At 43.2% G+C, this 21,515-nt stretch overlaps 1 protein-coding gene and 1 long non-coding RNA gene across 2 annotated transcripts in view; both read right to left on the bottom strand.

Moving 5' to 3' along the window:
* Positions 1-2,898: 2,898 nt before the first annotated feature.
* LOC117535745 lies at positions 2,899-4,262 on the bottom strand. The gene is made up of 2 exons (XR_004567455.1): positions 4,157-4,262; positions 2,899-3,063 (listed from the first exon to the last, which is right to left on the bottom strand). It is a non-coding gene; the product is annotated as an uncharacterized LOC117535745 (long non-coding RNA).
* A 7,047-nt stretch (positions 4,263-11,309) lies between these two features.
* The window catches only part of arrdc1a (arrestin domain containing 1a), a 55,488-nt gene continuing 45,282 nt past the window's right edge, over positions 11,310-21,515 (bottom strand). The window contains exons 6-8 of the mRNA XM_034200279.1: positions 17,753-17,929; positions 13,946-14,465; positions 11,310-12,523 (exon numbers count right to left, since the gene is read on the bottom strand). Coding sequence (XP_034056170.1) covers positions 12,486-12,523; positions 13,946-14,465; positions 17,753-17,929 — 735 coding nt within the window. The 3' untranslated portion in view covers positions 11,310-12,485. The remainder of the gene's footprint in view (positions 12,524-13,945; positions 14,466-17,752; positions 17,930-21,515) is intronic.

Genomic DNA, 21,515 nt, shown 5'->3' with positions numbered 1-21,515 from the left:
AATATATGTGTTGATAACAAAATACATCCGTCATAAACTAAACCGGTAACAGCAGTATCATTTATTGTGTTAACACTGTACACTTGACCGTTTTTTAACCTGCACCACTTAACCTGTTATTACACGTTTAGAGTCATTGCAATGCAGGTAAGGTTGTGTTGCTAATCTTTGTTGCATGTTTTGTTGAATATGTTATATTTGATGAAAACATACACATATTAAAGATGGGGTAGGTAAGTTTGAGAAACCGGCTCGAGATACACTTTTTGTTATATTCCATGGAATGCTCTTAACATCCCGATAGCAATGAATATCTGAAGTGCTTTGACAAAACATCCATAAAAACATTTCATCAGTGGAAGCTGTAGTGCTGTAAAAAGCACGACCAATCATTTGAGCCGGCCCGGCTAAAGTAACTGGATGGCCTACCTGCCTGTCAGCCTTCCATCTGTGCACAAACTTATCTCGTGCCCTCATTGGTCATGTGTGTGTTGGAGGAGGGGCTCTGTAAGGAAGTGGCAGATTTTTTCCGGCTGTGCATTTTCAAATTCTAGCGCACTTGAGCTGGTTTCTCAAATTACCTACCCCTCCTTTAAGAGTACATACAAAATAGGGGGAAAGTAGAAGGTCAATGAAAGAAATATAGAAGATACTGTAAGTGATCTCTACACTAAAACAGTTTAGTGCAGGACGTCCAAAGATATTAATATGAGGATGTGCAAAACAGAAACTAATTCACCTTTATTTAAACATTAAAGAATACTTTAGGTTAAGGTCCTCTTTCAAATAAGAAAAAAGCTTTGGGGGTATCTATCTACAGATAAATATTAAGCCTGACAAAGTACTTAACGTCTAATATATTGCTTTCCTGCAATGTTAACTATGTTGAAGCACTTATTTTAACTGATATTATCAGTGGCGGCTGGTGGAAAATATTTTTGGTGGGGCTGTTGATATAGTGAGTAAAAAAATGTTTTGGGGAGAAATGACCCCTTAAATTAGGACTTCTGGTGATGTAATGGCGCGTTTCCACTGCAGCGCGGAGCTCGCTTTAAGCGTGCCGAGCCGTGCGGGGCCCGTTTTTGGTTGCGTTTGCACTTGGCCTAGTACCGGCTAGCGGGTCCTAATTCACAGTTTTTCTGGCCCCATAAAATCGTGGTTCTAGGGAACAACCAGGCTGAGTCGGGCGGAGTATGCTAAACTAGAGAGAGAATCGCTGGCAAGGGGGCTACAACTACAACAAGATGAACATGTTTTACCGTGATTTAATTGTAATACACGTTTCAAAATGATGCCGAAGTAACAACATGCTGATACCGGTTAGTAAAAACCATGAATTAATGCTTTGACAAGTCTGCAGACCGAAAAACCCTTTTAAAATGCGTGTTATCTAAATGGAGCTTGGCTAAGCTAACGTTATATATGCTCCGACCGTCCACACTCACAACAACGGCCTATACAGACATAAATAAACCAGCGACTGTATTCTCCATGACACAGACAGTCTGTGGTTTGTACTTGTTTAACTTTTGTCTAGTTTCTGAACAGATCGTATCTGTCCCCGGCTGTTTGAAGAGCAAGCATGGAAAACAAAAGACAGCATTTACCTGTTTGCATCCAGCTAGCCATGCCTTTCTGGTGTACCAGCTACGTGAGAAGCCTCGTTGATACGTTTTGTCTTTTTCACGAGCTTGCTGCGATATATACAAATCGGGTTGGTCCGGTCCAAGGTCTTTAAGCAACAGTTTATCTCACAAACTTCTCCTTTCGAAAGGTTTGGAGATTAGCTCTTGAACGGAATTGGGCGGGGACCGAGGTCCGGAGACTCCACCTGCACATGAAGCCATCCTCATCAACTACTGCCGTACTGTGTCACCCCACCGGATACGAGTCACTAGTGTCCAAACTACTCACAGACTGGACCGGGCGCTAACATTGGCGCCCGGTGATCATCAGATTTGACGACGCTGATTGGCTGAAATTATGTTTCGGCATCATAGTTTACAGATAACAACAGTCAGCTGCTAGTGGCTGCTGCTGCACTGGTTGAGGGCTCCTTTCTTACCGCCCAGACGAGAGAGGGTAATGACCATAGACTGTATATATAAAGGTAATGGGCAAGGCCAGGCAGGAAACATGTGACTTATCAGTAACTTTGGACATCGTCGTAACACAATTTTAAACGAGATTTTATTGTAGATTATACATTTTACTGATACCAATTATATAATATTTACCTTGTTTATTAAAAATAAAAATAAAATAAAAAAATATATTTTTAAATATATATTTTTTTTTATTTTGTATGTGGGAAGAGGTGGGGCGGTGCCCCGAGCGCCCCTATGGGCCGGCCGCCACTGGATATTATACACATTAATTATACTCCTATGTATGTAGATAGAATAAGAAATGTGCAGAATTTGACAGTTTAATGCTGGAGGTATACACACATATTGATAGATGTCTTGTAATGCACTGTTGAGGAACCTGTGACCCAAGTTTTCATTCATTGCATAACTACACCGTAGTTGGTATGTCAATAAACCTTAGAAAATCTTGAAATCTTGAAAGGGATGTGCAAAATAGCAATTATACGATACGATACGATACGATATTACTTTATTGTCAGATCAAGTCTGAAATTTGACTTGCGTCACAGCAGCTCCATGTCCAACATCAACAGACAAATATGCATACACAAATACATGAAACACGAACATACAGTCTTTAATTAACTATTAGTAGAGAATAACGAGTAATTAATATGCTTTGTAACGAAGGTAACTTCGTTACTATGGACTGACGGCTTTGGGGGCCTTGTAATATTGCACATGTGGGTTTTCACTTTATATAACGACTTCCTTTTGCACAGTAATAATGTCACTCAGCACTTTAGTGAACAGTTTGCACTTTATTAGCATGATTTGCACAGTACAGTTTGACATGGCCTATTTGCAAATTGTTATATAATCTATACTATTTATTGATGTAGTAGTTGTTAAATGATTAAACCGTATTATTTGGAATGTCGTCTGGCAGATGCTGGTCGGTCCTCGGCTCCACCTGAAAAAGGTGTGGGAGTTAAAGCGAGAGCGCCGAGAGTGTTTATGATTGTGTAAGATTGACAGCAGATGAGATTAATCATTGTGTGCAGATGTCCTGTTTTAGTGTGTATATGTCATGACATGAAGTTGCATTCATTGTAGAAGTGAACACTAGTGATGGCAGTTTGACACTGAAGCTTCGAACGGAGCTTCAACCCTGGACTTCCTATTTCATAGAAGCAGTGATTGGAAGCTTGCTTCAAATCACGTGACATATGACGTCCGAAGCAGCAACTGCTTCAAATCACGTGACATGTGACGTCCGAAGCAGCAACTGCTTCATTTCCTGAATTAATCACTTGACTGGTTCGCGGTCCATTCACGCGATTCAATGCACTGCCTCGTCTCGATTCTGACAGGTGACAGGTTGAAACAGTTTCAAATTTGAGCGCTTCAACACTTTATGACCGCTCTAAACAATGCGCAATGTGTCGGTTGTTGTCGTAGTTTGCGTTGTTGCTGTTGAGTTGTTGTTGGTATTGCATTTTAATTTTAGTATCATTATAGAGCAAGCCAGGAAGAAAGATAGGTCGTTCTGGCTCTGGAAACACTTTGAAATGTGGAGAAGTTGTGAACAAAAAGACAATTATCAGTAATATAAAAACAGTTCAATATTTCAAGGAATAGATAACCCAGTGGGTAGAGCCGGCGGCCCAAATGCGGCGATGTATCCGCTGGTTCAAAGCCCGGAATGGATGTATTTTAATCATTGCTTTTCAACTTTAATAACTGTTAAAAGGCCCTCTCCTCCCAAAAAAATGTCCAGCACTCTCTAGTCTCTTCTCAATAACCCAATACACACAATTATCAATTTTTAATTGCAAATAGAACATGATATTCAGTCTTAGTGTGTGTGTGTCTGCATCGAATATTATTCAAGGCAAAGATACGTTAAACCCACTGCAGCCTTGCACTTCGCCAGGAGAGGTCGCTGAAGCTTCGAGAAATTAACCTATTTCCGACACCAATTTTCCAAGTGGTTCGATGCTTCATTCAAGCTTCATTTTGCCATCACTAGTGAACACTGTGTAAAGGTTACGTCCATCGCTTACCCATGCTGTTTCGTCCTGTGTCCGCTCCAGTGTGTTTGGCCAAAAGGTCCTCGGGGGGAAACAAACACTGACAAAAGAAGGTTCCGGGACGAACCAAGTGGCGGGATGGGCGGTAGGAGTTTCTGTTGTAGTTGGGGAATGTATTTCTATATATTATGGTCGATTATAATGTGGGTTTTGGGGTTAAATAACAGCCTGGGCTATAAACCACTGATCATACATGCACAGAATATTATAGATTATCGTTATACCAAATATGATGACATGTTTATTTATAATGGCTCACCTGTGAATGATTTCTCCCAATAAGATCCTCTATAAAGAGCCAGTCTTCAGTCGGAGGAAAGTGGTGAACACCTCCATGCTGGCTGGCTGGCTGTTCTTTATGGTGGTTGTGAAATAAAGACACTATGGTGTGCAACTCTACCTCCTCTCGTGTTTGGTTCTTTCACTGGAAATCCAGCCGCTAAAAGGGTCGCTGTCTCACAAATGGTGTCAGAAGTGGGCCCCACACTACAGTGAAAGGATGCCGAGAGGTGGGAAAAAAGATGATAAGGAGGACCAAGAGGGGAGAGCCGCCTCGTCAGTTGAGCCAGGCAGCACAGCGGAGTCCAAAACCGAGGGAAGCTGGAGGAGCTAGCAGGGTTGGAGACGACGCTAGTTCGTGTTCAAGCGGCTAAAGATGAACAAGCAGAGAAGGCGTCCTCAATTCAGGAGTGCCTTTGGAGAAGCATGCAGCAGCAGTGTACTGAGATACAGCAGCAAGTATCCAGGATAGCACAAGAACGGAGACAAGAAGATGATACTCAGGACAACAGCCAGTTTCACGAAAGAAGTGAGTATCAGGACAGGGATTATGAGGGTCCTGCTGGTGGTGACGATGAGATGTTCAACCAGAGGAGACACAGCCTCCAACAACAGAGGGAACCCTTGGCCCATAGGGAACCCAAATTGCTGCCGTTATCGCCAGAGGATGACATTGAACAGTTCCTGACAACTTTTGAGAGAATAGCATATGTCTGCCGCTGGCCAAGAGATGGATGGGCGGTGCGCCTTGTTCCCTTGCTCACCGGTAAAGCTCGTAGTGCCTATGTGATGATGGACATGAAAGACTGACAATTATGGAAAAGTTAAAGCAGCAATTTTGTCAAAGTTTGAAATCACACCGGATACTTACAGAAGACGATTCCGGTCCCTGAAGATCGAGTCTGGCGAGACTCCACAAGAGCTGTATGTTCGTCTGAAGGATCTCTTCGTCAAATAGGTAAAGCCAGGAAAATCGACGGTGGAAGAAATAACCGAGACCATTATCCTGGAGCAGTTCCTGAGGATACTCCATCCTGAGCTAGAAATCTGGATAAGAGAGGTTTTCACATCAGCCAGGAAAGAGAGCCGGGATGCCACACACAGTTGGGAGAACAACCGAGGCCCAAACCAAGCTCAAAGGCCGATAAAAAAAGAAATTAGGTGCCATCATTACAATGCTCTAGGTCACACCAAGCCATATTGCCCAGTTCAAGCCCACACCAAGCCATCTCTCCTGTGTGCAGTTCCTAGGTCAGACAGGGTCGAGAGATTACATTACATTTAGCTGACGCTTTTGTCCAAAGCGACTTACAATAAGTACATTCGACCAGGAAGACACAACCTTGAAGAAAACAGAATCATATAAGTACATCAGGTTTCATAGAGCCAAACATTTCAAGTGCTACTCAACTGGCTTTAGGTAAGCCAGTCCTTTAGTCCAAGATTAGGTGGAAAAGGCAGGAAAGTACCAGTCTTGATCAATGGGCAGCGGGTAGAAGCTTTGCTGGATACAGCATGTTTTCAGTCAGTTGTTTTGTCCAGTTTGGTCACTAGGGAAAAGTCAGGATACTTCAACCATAAGTTGCATTCATGGTGATCAACATGTTTACCCCACAGCAGAGGTCTATCTAACTGTAGGAGGCCAAACCTTTCTGTTGCCTGTAGCATTAGCCCCAACATTGCCATACCCAGTCATTTTTGGTAATGATCTCCCTACACTTTATGACCTAGTGCACAAGCCAGGTTGCAAGTCTGACAGGGAAAGATGTGAGGTTGAGAGCCTTGGGGCAATGGTCAGGGAGCCACTTAGCCAAGATGAGGTGAAACCAGTTCTACAGCCAGTCAAGCCTTGTAATGTTACCACTAGAGCGCAGAAACTCGCTGAGATTGCCTTTTTATAGGGTGGACTGGGAGACAAGTCCAGGTAAACCGCCAAAGACTAGAGCGCAGAGAAGGAAAGGGAAAAACTGAGGGGTACTCTGGAGGAAAGGGTCACAAGAACCTTCAGAATTACCAGATGTGCTAGACTTTGACTTTTCCCCCCAGATATAGGGGCAGTACAGAAACTGGATGCTACACTGACGCATTGGTTTGGGAAAGTAACAGAGGTTGAGGGGGTTAAGCAAGATAACCATAGCTATCTGGAGGAGGCCACCTACATAGTTAAGCAGGGCATCCTCTATCAGCGCAAGGGAAATACTGAGGTTTTAGCTCTGCCAAAGCAATTCAGAACCAGAGTGATGGAGTTAGGCCATTCAATTCCATGGCTTTTCAAAGACTTTGCACAGGATTGGAAGTAGGTTTGGTTGGCCAGGGATGTATACGCAAGTCTCTCAGTTCTGTAGGTCTTGTGAAACCTGTCAACTTACCTCATCAAAGGGAGTAGCCCATGCAAAACTTCAGCCGTTGCCTATAATAGACACACCTTTTGAGAGGATAGCCATGGACATATTAGGACCTTTAGAGAAAAGCTCCTCAGGACACCGTTACATTCTTGTTGTATGTGACTATGCCACCCGCTATCCAGAAGCCTTCCCTCTCAGGTCCATCAAAGCCAAACAGGTAGCAAATTGTCTTGTTCATCTGTTCTCCAGAGTAGGCATACTGTTACAGCCGCTGCTACCTTGTGCCTTTAACGTTGTGTGTATGCAAATGAGCTGTGCCTTCCGATGCTGTCAGTGGCCGTCCCGACCTCGCAACATTCGCGGGGATTGGACAGACGTCACTCAAGCCCTGCCCGCTGCTGCCACGTCATCCGGGGGAGGAGGATAAAGGCTGGGCACGAACATCCGTCTGGAGGCCCTGTATTTTGTGACAGATGCCTCAACCCTCTACTTGAGACAAAGCCTTCCTCCTGTGATTCTGTTAGACTGCGTAGCAGTGTATTTTCTGTGCCTCGTTAGACTGCTTAGCAGTATATTCTGTAGGGTTCTGTGCGATCTCACTGGTTAGCAGTGTGTCGTGGTATTCTGTGTTTAGAGTAGGGTTTGTGTGTGTACTTTGCGTAGATCCAGGTTGCTTAGCTCCTGTAAACCCGCATTTAGATTAGTGACATTGTGAAACAGCTTAGACCCAGGTTAGCTTAGCGCCTGTAGATCAGCATTTGTGTGTATATTGCTAGACCCCGGTGATTAGCACCGGTTGATCAGCAACAGCTGTGTTTCCACAGTCTCCTTTTGTTTAGTGTTTTGTTCCACTTTAGAAGTGAGGTACGTTCTTCTTTTGTAGCCTACTGTGCAACTCTCTTTTGGAGTCCTGTGTTGTTAACCCGTAACAGTTTGGTCCGTTGTTGGTCAGGCTGTTCGTGTGTTTATCATTGTTTTTGTTCAGTTGCCGTCATAAATAAACCCACCGGTAACCAATACCAATTACAAACTGGTCGTGTTGTTTCCCTTTCTTACCCCTAGCAAAGAGGGGGAACGTAACACATACCTAGAGAGATCCTTACAGACTGGGACACATTTCTTGTCCAAGTTTTGAAGCATGTTTACCAAGTCTTAGGTGTGAAGGGCATTAAGACCACCCCTTATCACCTCCAGACAGACGGGCTAGTAGAGCGCTACAATCAGACTCTCAAAGGCATGCTACGCAAATTTGTCTCCAATACAGGGGCCGATTGGGATCAATGGCTTCCGTACCTGTTGTTTGCCTATCGGGAAGTTCCACAAGTGTCGACAGGTTTTTCACCATTCGAGCTCTTGTATGGCCATCAAGTGAGAGGACCCTTGGATATTCTTAAAGGCCACTGGGAGAGTCCACAGCCAGGAGGAGATAATGTTGTCTCATACGTGATCAAAATGAGGAAGAGACTTGAGGAGATGACAGCACTGGCACATGAAAATATGAAGTCGGCACAGCAACAACAGAAAACCTGGTATGATCGGAAGGCCAGGGAGAGGGTTTTCAAACCAGGATAGAAGGTACTGTTATTGTTGCCAACGTGTGACAGTAAGCTGCTGACAAAATGGCATGGACCTTATGAAATTACCAGGGTTGTTGGTAAGGTCACATATGAACTATATATGCCAGAAAGAGTAAAGAAATATCAGACTTTCCATGTCAATCTGCTCAAGGAGTTCCAGGTTCGTCAAGAGCCTGTGTGCCAGTTGTTGGTATGTGCTGTCCAGGATGAGGAAGCAAATGAGAAGTATTTCCTGCCACCACTGTAACAGCAGAGCCCTTGACATTGGGCCTGTCTCATCTATCTCCCACCCAGTAGGAAGGAGTAAAGCCACTCCTTGACCCGGATCTTTTTAAAGAGACACCAGGTTTTACCTCACTGGTCCAGCACAGGATCCGTCTAACAGGAAATGCTCCAGTTCGGCAGAAGAGCTACAGGATTCCTGAACGGCTAATTCCTGTTCTACAAAAGGAAATAAAGATGATGCTGGAACTGGGGATAATCGAGGTCTCCTGCAGTGAGTGGTGCAGCCCAATTGTACTGGTTCCAAAGAAAGATGGATCACTTCGATTTTGCATTGACTTCAGGTACCTGAATGCAGTGTCTAATTTCGAATCCATACCCAATACCTCGAATTGACGATCTGTTGGAAAGGGTTGGCAAAGCTCAGTACATCACCACGTTGGACCTAAGCAAAGGCTACTGGCAGTTAGCATTGGCACCTGAAGCTAAGGAGTTGACAGCCTTTAGGACCCCATTTGGTATGTATCAGTTCAGAGTCATGCCATTTGGTCTCCAAGGGGCGCCGGCAACATTCCAAAGACTGATGGACCATGTATTGAGGGATGTCTCTGTCTTCTCTGCTGCATATTTGGATGATGTGGTTATTTCCAGCCAATCCTGGGATGAGCACAGGTTCCATCTACAACAAGTCTTGCAGCGGATCAGAGTAGCTGGTCTGACAATCAACCCAAACAAGTGTGCTATCGCTCAAAGAGAAGTGAAGTACCTGGGCTACATCATCGGATTTGGGAAGATTAAGCCACAGCTGGGGAAAGTCGAGGCCATACAGTCGTTCCCTGTGCCCACTACCAAGAAGAAGATGAGGGTTTCTGGGGTTGGTCGGTTGGTACCGTAAGTTTGTTCCTCATTTTGCAGACAGGGCGGTTGTGTTGAATGACTTGACCAAAGCCTCTGCTCCCAACAAACTGAAATGGACCGATGAGTGTGACAAAGCTTTTAGAGACTTGAAAGATGCAGTCTGCGCTAACTCTGTCATTCACACTCCAGACTTTGACAAGCCCTTCACCCTGCAAACTGATGCTTCTGGAGTGGGCCTAGGGCCAGTGCTGCTGCAGGAGGGAGACTGGAGACCTGTCGTTTTCCTGAGTCGCAAGCTGCTGGATAGAGAGACTAGATACTCCACGGTTGAAAAGGAGTGTTTGGCAATGAAGTGGGCCATTGACTCCCTCAGATATTATCTGTTGGGGTGGCACTTCGTTTTAGAAACAGATCACAGAGCTCTACAGTGGTTGCATCGCATGAGAGATACAAACATGCGCATCGCTGGATGGTACCTGGCACTGCAGCCGTATGACTTCACCGTTCGCTACAGGTCAGGGAAGACCAATATAGTGGATGACTTTCTGTCCAGAGTGTCGCAGGAATGAGACACTGTTCTCCTTCGGGAGAGGGAGGAGGAAATGTAACGAAGGTAACTTCGTTACTATGGACTGACGGCTTTGGGGGCCTTGTAATATTGCACATGTGGGTTTGCACTTTATATAACGACTTCCTTTTGCACAGTAATAATGTCACTCAGCACTTTAGTGAACAGTTTGCACTTTATTAGCATGATTTGCACAGTACAGTTTGACATGGCCTATTGCACATTTTTATATAATCTATACTATTTATTGATGTAGTAGTTGTTTAAATGATTAAACCGTATTATTTGGAATGTCGTCTGGCAGATGCTGGTCGGTCCTCGGCTCCACCTGAAAAGAGAGGGGAGTTTATAGCGAGAGTATTTATAATTATGTAAGATTGACAGCAGATGAGATTAATCATTGTGTGCAGATGTCCTGTTTTAGCGTGTATATGTCATGACATTAAGTTGCATTCATTGTAGAAGTGAACACTGTGTAAAGGTTACGTCCATCGCTTACCCATGCTGTTTCGTCCTGTGTCCGCTCCAGTGTGTTTGACCAAAAGGTCCTCGGGGGAAACAAACACTGACTAAAGAAGGTTCCGGGATGAACCAAGTAGCGGGATGGGCGTAGGGGTTTATGTTGTAGTTGGGAATGTATTTCTATATATTATGGTCAGTTATAATGTGGGTTTTGGGGTTAACTTAACAGCTGGCTATAAACCACTGATCATACATGCACAGAATGTTATGGATTATCGTTATACCAATTATGATGACATGTTTATTTATAATGGCTCACCTGTGAATGGTTTCTCCCAATAAGATCCTCTATAAAAGAGCCAGTCTTCAGTCGGAGGAAAGTGGTGAACACCTCCATGCTGGCTGGCTGGCTGTTCTTTATGGTGGTTGTGAAATAAAGACTATGCAACTCTACCTCCTCTCGTGTTTGGTTCTTTCACTGGAAATCCAGCCGCTAAAAGGGTCGCTGTCTCACATGCTTTATAGGGATCTGCAGATAAATGTTTTGTCCAACTATCAAATATCTATTTTTTTTTCAATGTAATAGCAGCCCTGTGCGTGGTCGGGCGCATTGTAGGAAAGCAAGACAATAAATGGCAAATATATGTTGAAAATAAACGTATTTGAGTTACGTCCAAAACAAACGTAATGTGGGAGAAAATACGTTTCTAGCTTAATGTAGTTGAGATTTGGATTTTGATAATTGATTTATTTAGCATTAAAGTGGCTCATATTGTTCAGAGTTTACCTTAATTAAAATGTTAAAACCACAAATGCAGACTAATGTTTATTTAGTATGAGTATAAATGTCCCATCTGATACTGGAGTACAGCGGTTTTAATGTTGTTATGGGACTTTTCTGTAATCTGAAAAAAAGGTTCATTTGACCTCTTTAGTCAAAAAAATGAAATGATAAAAATGTAGCCTTGTCAACATTTTGAGTTGTTAAGAGGGGAAACGTTCCTCTGGTGGAACTGCTAACAACAACTCTAAACACACAGAATTGTGTGTTTATAATGAAACAACCTTCCAAATCTGAATCTGAATTATGAGACTGTTTGGACAATAAATAAATATAATGCTGTCTTATGAATGTGTGAAGGATTTAACTTTATCAAGAAATATTAAAATCTATTAAAAAAAGTATCAAGACAGAGGTTTTTAACTACATCAATACCTACAACCTGAAATCACAGTGATGTTGCTAAAAGACATTTAAAAAAGTATGTCTGGTGTATAAAGAACCAACACAATCACAACACAGTGCAAGGGCACAAAAGTAAAAAAGGATCAAACATGGCAAACATCTTAAGAGGCCAAAATGTATCATGCATTATAGCCTTATGAAGATATATTTAGACAAGAGCAATATCTGGATTATCCTTATCATCTTAACATAGAAAACTCCTGATCAAAAGTAAATAAAACTAATATTTTCAACCAAACCATTAAATCTAGCGTTATCGAAACTCAGATTAAATGAAAAGATGTGCCAGAAGATGATCCCCCCGTTTCAAGTAAAAACCCACAGATTCCTTTCCTATTAGTCTTCTGGAAAATATATGATAGACTAATTGAGATGTTTGTTTTGCACAGGTTTCCGTACATAAATCATCCGAACTTGACATCACAGAGGCCATCTGAGGGACTTCTAAATAACACCCTATGACTCCTGCTCAAACAGCAAATCAAATCTGCAGATTCCCTTCAAAGTGCAAAAGCATACCGAAAAGGACCGACAGTGTTGATTGGCTGTAGTTTGAAGAAAGAATAACCCCTTTAGATTATTAAAGGTATTTGTTCACTGGGCAGCAGAGTGTGAGGTCAGTCCAGCTTCATTAAAATTCAAAATGTTGATAACCTGCCATTTAGAAAGTCCTTTGACAGGTAGGTAAAGTTCCCTCATTATACCAGGGGATATTAGTTTGATGGTTGCTGCCTCTTCATCCTCTTCATGTGTTGAAGCTGTCATCATAGGAAGGGGGAGCCTCTGTAACAGACAGTCAACATCAGATCAGCTGCTTTTTACACTCACAATGTACACACACTGCTACACAGCACCCTGTCCACAAGTCAGCAGCGTCAGCCCTGTAAGCCTGCAGAGTGGAAACACACACACACTGCTAAAAGACTCTCAAACTGACAAAAAGAGTGCAAGGCAATGCAAAACTATAAGGATTGCAGTCATCTCCACAACAAAAGTAGTGTAAAACAATTAAAATGTGTTGTTGAGTTTGGAATGTTTATGCCTTAGCCCTAGTTGAAATTAGTTACATGTACCTTTAGGTTTACTACTGTAGTTAGGTATGAGTGCTGTAGTAGTGCATTATGGGGACAGGTGTTTCTATTGTTTTGAAAACACAATTTTAGTCTATTTGCCAGACGTGTGAGACAAAGTTTGATGATATAAATGAATAGTGCGCGTCCCCAGGACATAGAAACTGCCAGATGACAACTTGCATATGTTGGGCAATTTGCACAATTGGCTTAAAGGTGGGGTAGGTCATTTTGGAGAAACCAGCTCGAGTGCGCTAGAATTTTAAAATACACAGCCGGAAAAAATCTGCCACTTCCTTACAGAGCCCCTCCTCCAACACACACATGACCAATGAGGGCACGAGATAAGTTTGTGCACAGATGGAAGGCTGACAGGCAGGTAGGCCATCCAGTTACTTTAGCCGGGCCGGCTCAGATGATTGGTCTGCTTTTTAGAGTACTACGGCTTCCACAGATGAGATATTTTATGGATTTTTTGTCAAAGCACTTCAGATATTCATTGCTATCGGGGTGTTAAGAGCATTCCATGGAATATAACAAGTGTATCTCGATCTGGTTTCTCAAACTTACCTACCCCATGTTTAAGTGGCATTAAATAGCATTTATAGACAATAGCTAAAGTATAGCGTTGACACATTTTGACAGTTTGCGTGTGATTTTTGAGCTACATTGAGGATGTTGAATCAATTTCTGATTTTCTTGATAAATAAATTGCAGTTTTGAGTCCCCTAAAACATTGAAAACGACCCGAAATTCATAAAAATCATACTGTTAGTACAAGTATTGATTAAGACTGCCCTTTTTGATCCTGAAAATGTCAGGAATTGATTCAACATCCTCAACAACCCCCAAAACTACTCCAAAATTGCCCAAATCGGCCAAGCCATTTTTGCATATGCTAATTAGTGATAACTAATGCAACTTAAGCTACTTGTACACTTTTCCCAAAATATGCAGGTTAGCATCCAGCAGTTTCTATGTGCTGGCGACCCGTACTATACATTTCTAACATAAAACTTTGGTGGACATTCCTGGGTTCAAACATTCAAACATTCAAATGAGCTGCAAACAGACTATTCACCTTATACAGGTTAATCCGTATTCAGCCTGGATGCTTCACCGTGTGCAGACTGACCTTGTGGATAAGCTGAGGCGCCGTAGTCTGGAGGCAGGATGAGTGGTGTTGGCATTAAGCTGGCGCTGCTCTCAGGGGGGTACGGTGCTGTGGCCCCCGTGGACCCAGGGGGGGCTGGGCTTGGCCCGTTGTGCTGCTGGTTTTGGGAGAAGAAGAGGCCGGGAGCGTAGCTGAAAGCATTGGGGGACACCAGCTGAGACTGGCGCTTGTTTGGAAGGCCATCGTTCATCGGAGCCCCCCCCTCGGCTCCCTGGGGTGAGTCAGCCGGAGGAGCACTGTGGGGATTATGGGAGGATGCCCTGGAGCGAGGGGTGGGACGTGGACCAGGTTTGGGGGCAGGGCGAGGAGGCAGAGTGAGGGTGGTGGTGGTGCTGGTGGAGGGGGGGTTGGCAGATTCTTGTGTGTCTTCAGCAGAACAGGCAGAAGCTGCTTTCTTAGAAGAGCGCAGCTTTTTGTCCAGTGAGACGTTCCCGATGTGGATGGGCAACATCAACATGACGTCTGGAGACTTCAGACAGACCTGAGCAATCACAAGAGAGGAAAACGGAATCATTCTCTACAAACCAATCCAATCAACTATTGATTTGATCATTGGGGCTATAGAATATCAGACATAAAAAATAAAAGGGCTTAATATATATAAATATATATATTTATCAAGCCCTTTTATTTTCAGACAGATTGATGATTATCAGGTTCTTTAACGGTTCTGTGTATAGACATGTTCAGGGCTGACAAAGATCAACAGTTACATTTGATATGTTTTGTAATGACGACACTACTGCTACTTATATTATAATAAAAATAAAAAGGAGAAACAAAATAGACTAAAAGAAAAAAGTCCTGATATTAAAAATCGAACATTAATTAATCAAAACATTTTTAAAGTATTTATATTAGGTCTATCAACAATAATGTTTCCCCTTGCAATTCATCTGGAAACCTTAACATAAAATAAAATAGGACCACAAATGAATCACAAGCAGACTGGTTTAAAGAGGATTTTTAGTGTTGAGCAGGATATTCATTCAGTACTTCCAAAATAAAAGTTAAACAGGAATAGAAATTGCTGGTCCAACTATATTATAGTCAGAGGCAGTGTTGTAGTCAAGTCACCAATTCACGAGTCCAAGTCACTCTTCGAGTCCGAGTCCAAGTCCGAGTCACCAAGGGAGAGTCGTAGTCGAGTCCGAGTCACCCAAGGAGTGTCCGAGTCGAGTCCAAGTCCGAGTCACCAAGGGAGAGTCGTAGTCGAGTCCAAGTCACCCAAGGAGTGTCCGAGTCGAGTCCGAGTCATCATTACCTGTGTTCGAGTCCGAGTCCAAGTCCGAGTCACCCAAGGAGTGTCCGAGTCGAGTCGAGTCCGAGTCATCATTACCTGTGTTCGAGTCCGAGTCCAAGTCCGAGTCACCCAAGGAGTGTCCGAGTCGAGTCCGAGTCATCATTACCTGTGTTCGAGTCCGAGTCCAAGTCACCCAAGGAGTGTCCGAGTCGAGTTGAGTCCGAGTCATCATTACCTGTGTTCGAGTCCGAGTCAAAGTTCGAGTCACCCAAGGAGTGTCCGAGTCGAGTCCGATTCATCATTACCTGTGTTCGAGTCCAAGTCAAGTCTGAGTCACAAGTCTTCATGTATTAATCTTCGTGGATATATGTGTTGAAATGTAGCTGCTCCTCTACATTGCTTCTATCCTGTCATGTTATACTAATCTGTCTATTGAACTGCTGTGAAGCCAGTTCGGCTACAGTTTTTGTAATAGGTGCTATACAAATATAAAGCTTATTACTAATATTAATAGTATTATTGTAAATTACCTTTAATATGTCCAACTATGTTTAAAATTAGTTAACTTTTAGAGAAGTGATTATATTTGTATGCCAATAATTTCCTATGGTAAAGTTTTCGTTTTGCACTTTTATTTTGATAGTAATAAGATCGGGACTCTTATTTTGAAGGAACTTTTACCGGTTAAATCAGTTTACTAATAAAGATTAAGCCCCAGAAAGCACATGGCTACTTAACATGCAAAATGATGTCATTCTGCATGTTAAGTAGCCATGTGCTTTCGTGTTATCGGCTGAATCTTTATTTATTGATTAGATCACGTTACTCTGATGATAGTGTTCAAGACCGCCTATATGTCTGAACTCGATCCTTAGAGTAATGTGTTACGGAGCCTTCTCTTCAATATTGTTTCCACATAACGAGCATTTTGCGCTGCTCTTTTCCAATGTGGAAGCATAATGTGTGAAAGCATACAGCACGATGCGGGGTGTGTCTCTAGACATCTTTAGACTGGAACAGCGGGGCCCAGTCCGTGAACTCGCCTCGCAGGTGCACACGCCAGGATAGAGGACATCAGACTCCAGAGAAAACTAGCGTCAATGTACAAGTCGAGTCCGAGTCATCGTGGGGGGGGGGATTCACGAGTCGGAGTCCGAGTACAAGTCATCGTGCGCGAGAATTCAGAGTCCAAGGCCCCGTCTCAGGTCGACTATTTTCATTTCCTCGCTCCTCGCTCTCACCGGAAGTTGATTTGTCTGCGCCATCTTGAGTAGCGTCCCAATGGCCTTATTTTTGCCGGAGGATCGAGGAGCGATAATGGAGGAGCGATAACCGAGGAACCACCAGACCATCCTTCGATGAAATCCTCAGATACTCGCCCCGCCCCCTTACTGTGTATCGCTCACTGATTGGACGATGCAGTGCATGCACTGCTCTCATGCTTCTTGACATGAGAGCAGTTTCCCAGCGGAGTGAAGAAAATAAATGAAACTCACGAGAGTCACTCCTCAGTTTATACTGTGTTTTGTTTCAATTCATGTATCATTTAGTTACAAATATGTGATATATCTGAACAACAAATGATCAAAATCATTTTATTCATTTTTTGGAAACATTTTCATGATCGCTTTTTTCGTTTTACATTTTCATTTATTGTCATTTCCATTCAGTCAGTCATTAAGTGCTATTACAATGTTAATTTACTACATATCCAAACAAACAAAAAAAGTGTGCAATCCAATGAATGTTAATCTAACTGGGTTTTGATAGATAACATATCTCTTTTTCTTCTCTCAATTATTTTATTTCTATTGTGCACTCTGATCAATATTAATCAAACTATTGTTCGTTTATACATTTTAAGAATGGCGTTTATCTTTTTTGAGAATGAGTTCTTATTTTATTTTATTTATTGGGGTCTACAGATGATACAAATGTTTGTGTCAGTAAATGTGTGGCGGGGGTGTTTGGGAAAATAACGGGGACAGAGCTGCTGTCAGACGAACAGCTGTGCGGCGTCATCACAAACGGACGTCGCTTCACGTGACGCTCCGGGGGAAAGGAAAGGACGTCCCATTGCTCTTAAAACTCATTTCCCTGCTTCTCGTGGTTTCCTTGCGTCTCTCCATGCTTCCCTGGTGGGAGGGACTAGTCGCAGGGAAACGACGCAAGTGAGGGAAGCAAGGATTTCATTTAACCGACCTGAGACGGGGCCCAAGTCCGAGTCACGCCAATGTGTGGCACTTCCGTATTGGCGAAAATCCGCACTCGAGTCCGACTCGGGTCCGAGTCCAGGACTCGAGTACTCCATCTCTGGTCAGAGGATGTATTTTAAACCTATTTTGCTCCATATGACTATGGCAACTGAGTAATTGAATAAAGTAAATACATTCACTAAGTAAGAAAACCAAAAGTACATAAACAATATTGTTTTGTAAAATGTTCTTGTGCACAGATCCAGACTTCAGATCAACGTGTAAAATGACACTACCAAAGGATGATGGCAGAAAAAAAGCATATCTTACTTTGACATAATAGTCCATCTTTATAAGATCACAGCCAATGAGGGAGGACTGAGGAAGAGGAGGGACGATGATCTGCTCCTTCCACTCCGACTCCTTGCCAGCCTTCACCACTCCGCCCTCCACCTCAGCTATGGTCCTCACATCGTGGGTGGGCCTCTTCGTCTCATAGGTCACTCTCTGAAACACACACGGAGGTTCATGAAGGCAGCAACATATGTGAATTATACCAAAGGACAGTATCTGCCATCTGAACATCAACCATTAAAACCCTTTAATATATATGATTAATCTTTACATTTTAATCTTTCTTTTTTTGTTTGTTTTTCTCATATCTCTATCCTTAGACCTTCTCATTTAGACCTTACATTCTTACTCATTTTGTAAAAAAGCAGCACTCAGTGTATGTACACTGTGCCTTATGTACTTGCTAATTACAAAAATAAATATATATATAACATAATATAAATATATAACAATTGCTAGTACTGTTACTGTGCACCAATAATTATTGGTGCACAGTAACAGTACTAGCAATTGTTATATATTTATATTATGTTATATATATATTTATTTTTGTAATTTTCTGCACCATATATATATATATATATATATATTTGGTGCAGAGTAACAGTATATATATATTTTTTATATATAAAAAATGATGTTCATTTGAGCCCCTTTTTTTGAAAGCTTGAGAAAGAACATCACATCTATTAGCCAGGCAGAAACAGAGGGACTTCCAATTGAGAAGCATTCTGCGACGGGCCAACAGGGCGGTGAAGATATCTGCGGTCTGGAGGTTGATGAGGACAAATCTCTATGGACACCAACGATGGCATCAGGGTAATCTTGAGAACATCTGGGAGGGTTTTTCAGATTAAATACCAATCATTTTGCAATTTGGGACACTAGGCAAACATATGACTAAGGTCACACAGGAAGAGAGGGCTTCTGTTACATGTGTCAATTACATTCGGGTATATTTTGGATAGCCTCGATTTGGAAAAGTGTAACATATGTAGGATTTAGAACTGTATGAGCCCAAGACGAGCGCATAAGGTGAAAGTTGGCACTGGATCAGATATATTATCCCACCACTCTTCAGATAATTCAATGTTCAATTCCTGCCCCAAAACCGTTTTTGTCTTGTTCATCGAATAGGCATCTATTGACATAATGAATGAGATGTGGGAGATGGACCCCCTCTGTCTGGGCATCCATTGATGCAGGTATACCCAGGGTTGTTTGAGAGGATGAGCGGGAAAGTTAGGAAAATGGAAGGAGACAAAATTCCTGACCCTGAAAATAGCAAAAGAGATGGGACGGATGCATGGGCGTTGCAGCCATTATATGAGGGTGGGGCAAGTCCCCCCCACCTTTTAAAATGATTAGTTTAGACCCCCCCACTTTTACCATGCGGAAAGTCCGTGCATCGGTCTATCCACTCGCTCTTTGGCGCTGTGTCAGTGCTTCATTATCAAATCCATTCCACTTGCTTATTGTGAGAATGCCCAAATCAATGAAACTCCGTACCATGTTTTCACTGCTACTTTGTACCAAGGCAGATTCTCTGAGCCGTGCACATGAGCCGTACACATGCTGCGTTTTTTGTGTAGCTATGTCTTTAGTTGTAAAATGATGCGCGCCACAGTTTCCACGATCTAAGGTTCCGGTGCTAACAGTTCACGAGCGTGCTCCACTAGCACCCAGATATAAGGCGCTGTTATTAAAGAGGTGGATGCAGGGAAGCGATTCACCATTAAAGAGAAGAAGAAGAAGATTTTTGATTTTAAAACAAATTTTATTTGCATTTGTTTTAAACATACACCCACCCTGCAAAAGAGTCGGAACAAACCTAATACATTACACAATCAAATAAACAGATTTTCATGACTACCAAATACATATCATTTGAAAACCCCATTTGAAAGCGTTTTACCCATTTAAAAACATCCTCTTTTACACACTTTAAAAACAAAAACTACACCTATCCTTTAAAACTTCAATATTAGAGAGTCATTCTCCCCCAGCGAGCACAGAACCTGCCCAACAGCCCACACATCCAGAAACCCCTGCAGATGATTGATCAGCGTATAGTACGCATGCTCCACCCTCAGATGCGCTGCCACCAGCCCCCTCAGACAGAGCACTGCATCCGTCCATCCCACTCCAGCAACTTGGTTCTTCCTACTTTTCCAGATTGCATTAGCAAACAAGAAATGTATCAATAGTAGGGTTTCTTTCTTTTTCAGGATGTATTTGGGGCCATTGACAAAAAGTGGTATGGAGAAAACCTCCCCGAACCCTTCCACCCACTCCTGTAACACATTTTTAAGACCAGCCAATCAGGACACCACTAAATGCTCCAATGTTTCTGCCATAAAACAGAACGGACAGCCCCCCCTTGTGCCTGGGTCAAAATTAGCTCTGTATTTGTTAGTGGCTATTGCACCGTGTATAACTCTCCATTGGATGTCAGCCATCCGTTTCTCAACCGGAGATTTATACAGGATCCTCCAGCTGCCCTGAGGGGAAAAGCCCAAGCCAAACACATCCGTCCACCTCGACTCTCTGACGCCTGCGAGCGAGCTGAGGTTTAGCACCTTTACGCAGCTAAGATATAGCTTCTTCCCATTGCAGGAGCTGAACGTTCCAGGTGTTAGAGTCCCCAGTGATAGCAGGAGACATTACATTACATTGCATTTAGCTGACGCTTTTATCCAAAGCGACTTACAATAAGTACATTCGACCAGGAAGACACAACCTTGAAGAAAACAGAATCATATAAGTACATCAGGTTTCATAGAGCCAAACATTTCAAGTGCTACTCAACTGGCTTTAGGTAAGCCAGTCCTTTATTAGTATAAAAAGTGCTTCGTTAATAGTTCTAACGCTCGAAGTGGAGTCGAAAGAGATGAGTTTTCAGTTTGCGCCGGAAGATGTGCAAGCTATCTGCCGTCCTGATGTCAATGGGGAGCTCATTCCACCATCTTGGAGCCAGGACAGCAAACCCACGTGTTTTCGCCGATGGGAATTTGGGTCCCCCTCGCAGCGAGGGCGCAACGAGTCGTTTGGCTGATGCAGAGCGTAGTGCACGCGCTGGGGTGTACGGTTTAACCATGTCCTGGATGTAGGAAGGGCCAGATCCATTCGCAGCATGGTAAGCAAGTACCAGTGTCTTGAAGTGGATTCTAGCAGTTACCGGAAGCCAGTGAAGGGAGCGGAGGAGCGGAGTGGTGTGGGAGAATTTAGGAAGGTGTTGAAGACCAGACGAGCCGCTGCATTCTGGATGAGCTGCAGAGGTCGGATGGCACATGCAGGTAGACCAGCCAGGAGGGAGTTGCAGTAGTCTAGGCGTGAGATGACGAGAGCCTGGACCAGAACCTGAGTCGCTTTCTGTGTCAGCTGGGGACGTATCTTCCTGATGTTGTAAAGCGTGTATCTGCAGCAACGGGTTGTAGCAGCGATGTTTGCAGTGAAGGACAGGTTGTTATCTAGGGTCACACCCAGATTCCTTGCAGTCTGAGTCGGGGAAACAACTGAGGTGCCGATGTTGATTGTTAGGTCAAGAGTGGGACAATCTTTTCCCGGGAGGAAGAGCAGCTCAGTCTTGTCAAGGTTGAGCTTGAGGTGGTGAGCAGACATCCACTGAGAGATGTCAGCTAGACAAGCAGAGATGCGTGCGACGACCTGGGTCTCTGAGCGGGGAAAGGACAGAATTAATTGGGTGTCATCAGCGTAGCAGTGGTAAGAAAAACCATGC

Source organism: Gymnodraco acuticeps, unplaced genomic scaffold, assembly GCF_902827175.1.
Source record: "Gymnodraco acuticeps unplaced genomic scaffold, fGymAcu1.1, whole genome shotgun sequence".
NCBI classification, from domain to species: Eukaryota; Metazoa; Chordata; class Actinopteri; order Perciformes; family Bathydraconidae; genus Gymnodraco; species Gymnodraco acuticeps.
This window is presented reverse-complemented; position numbering and strand designations above follow the sequence as displayed.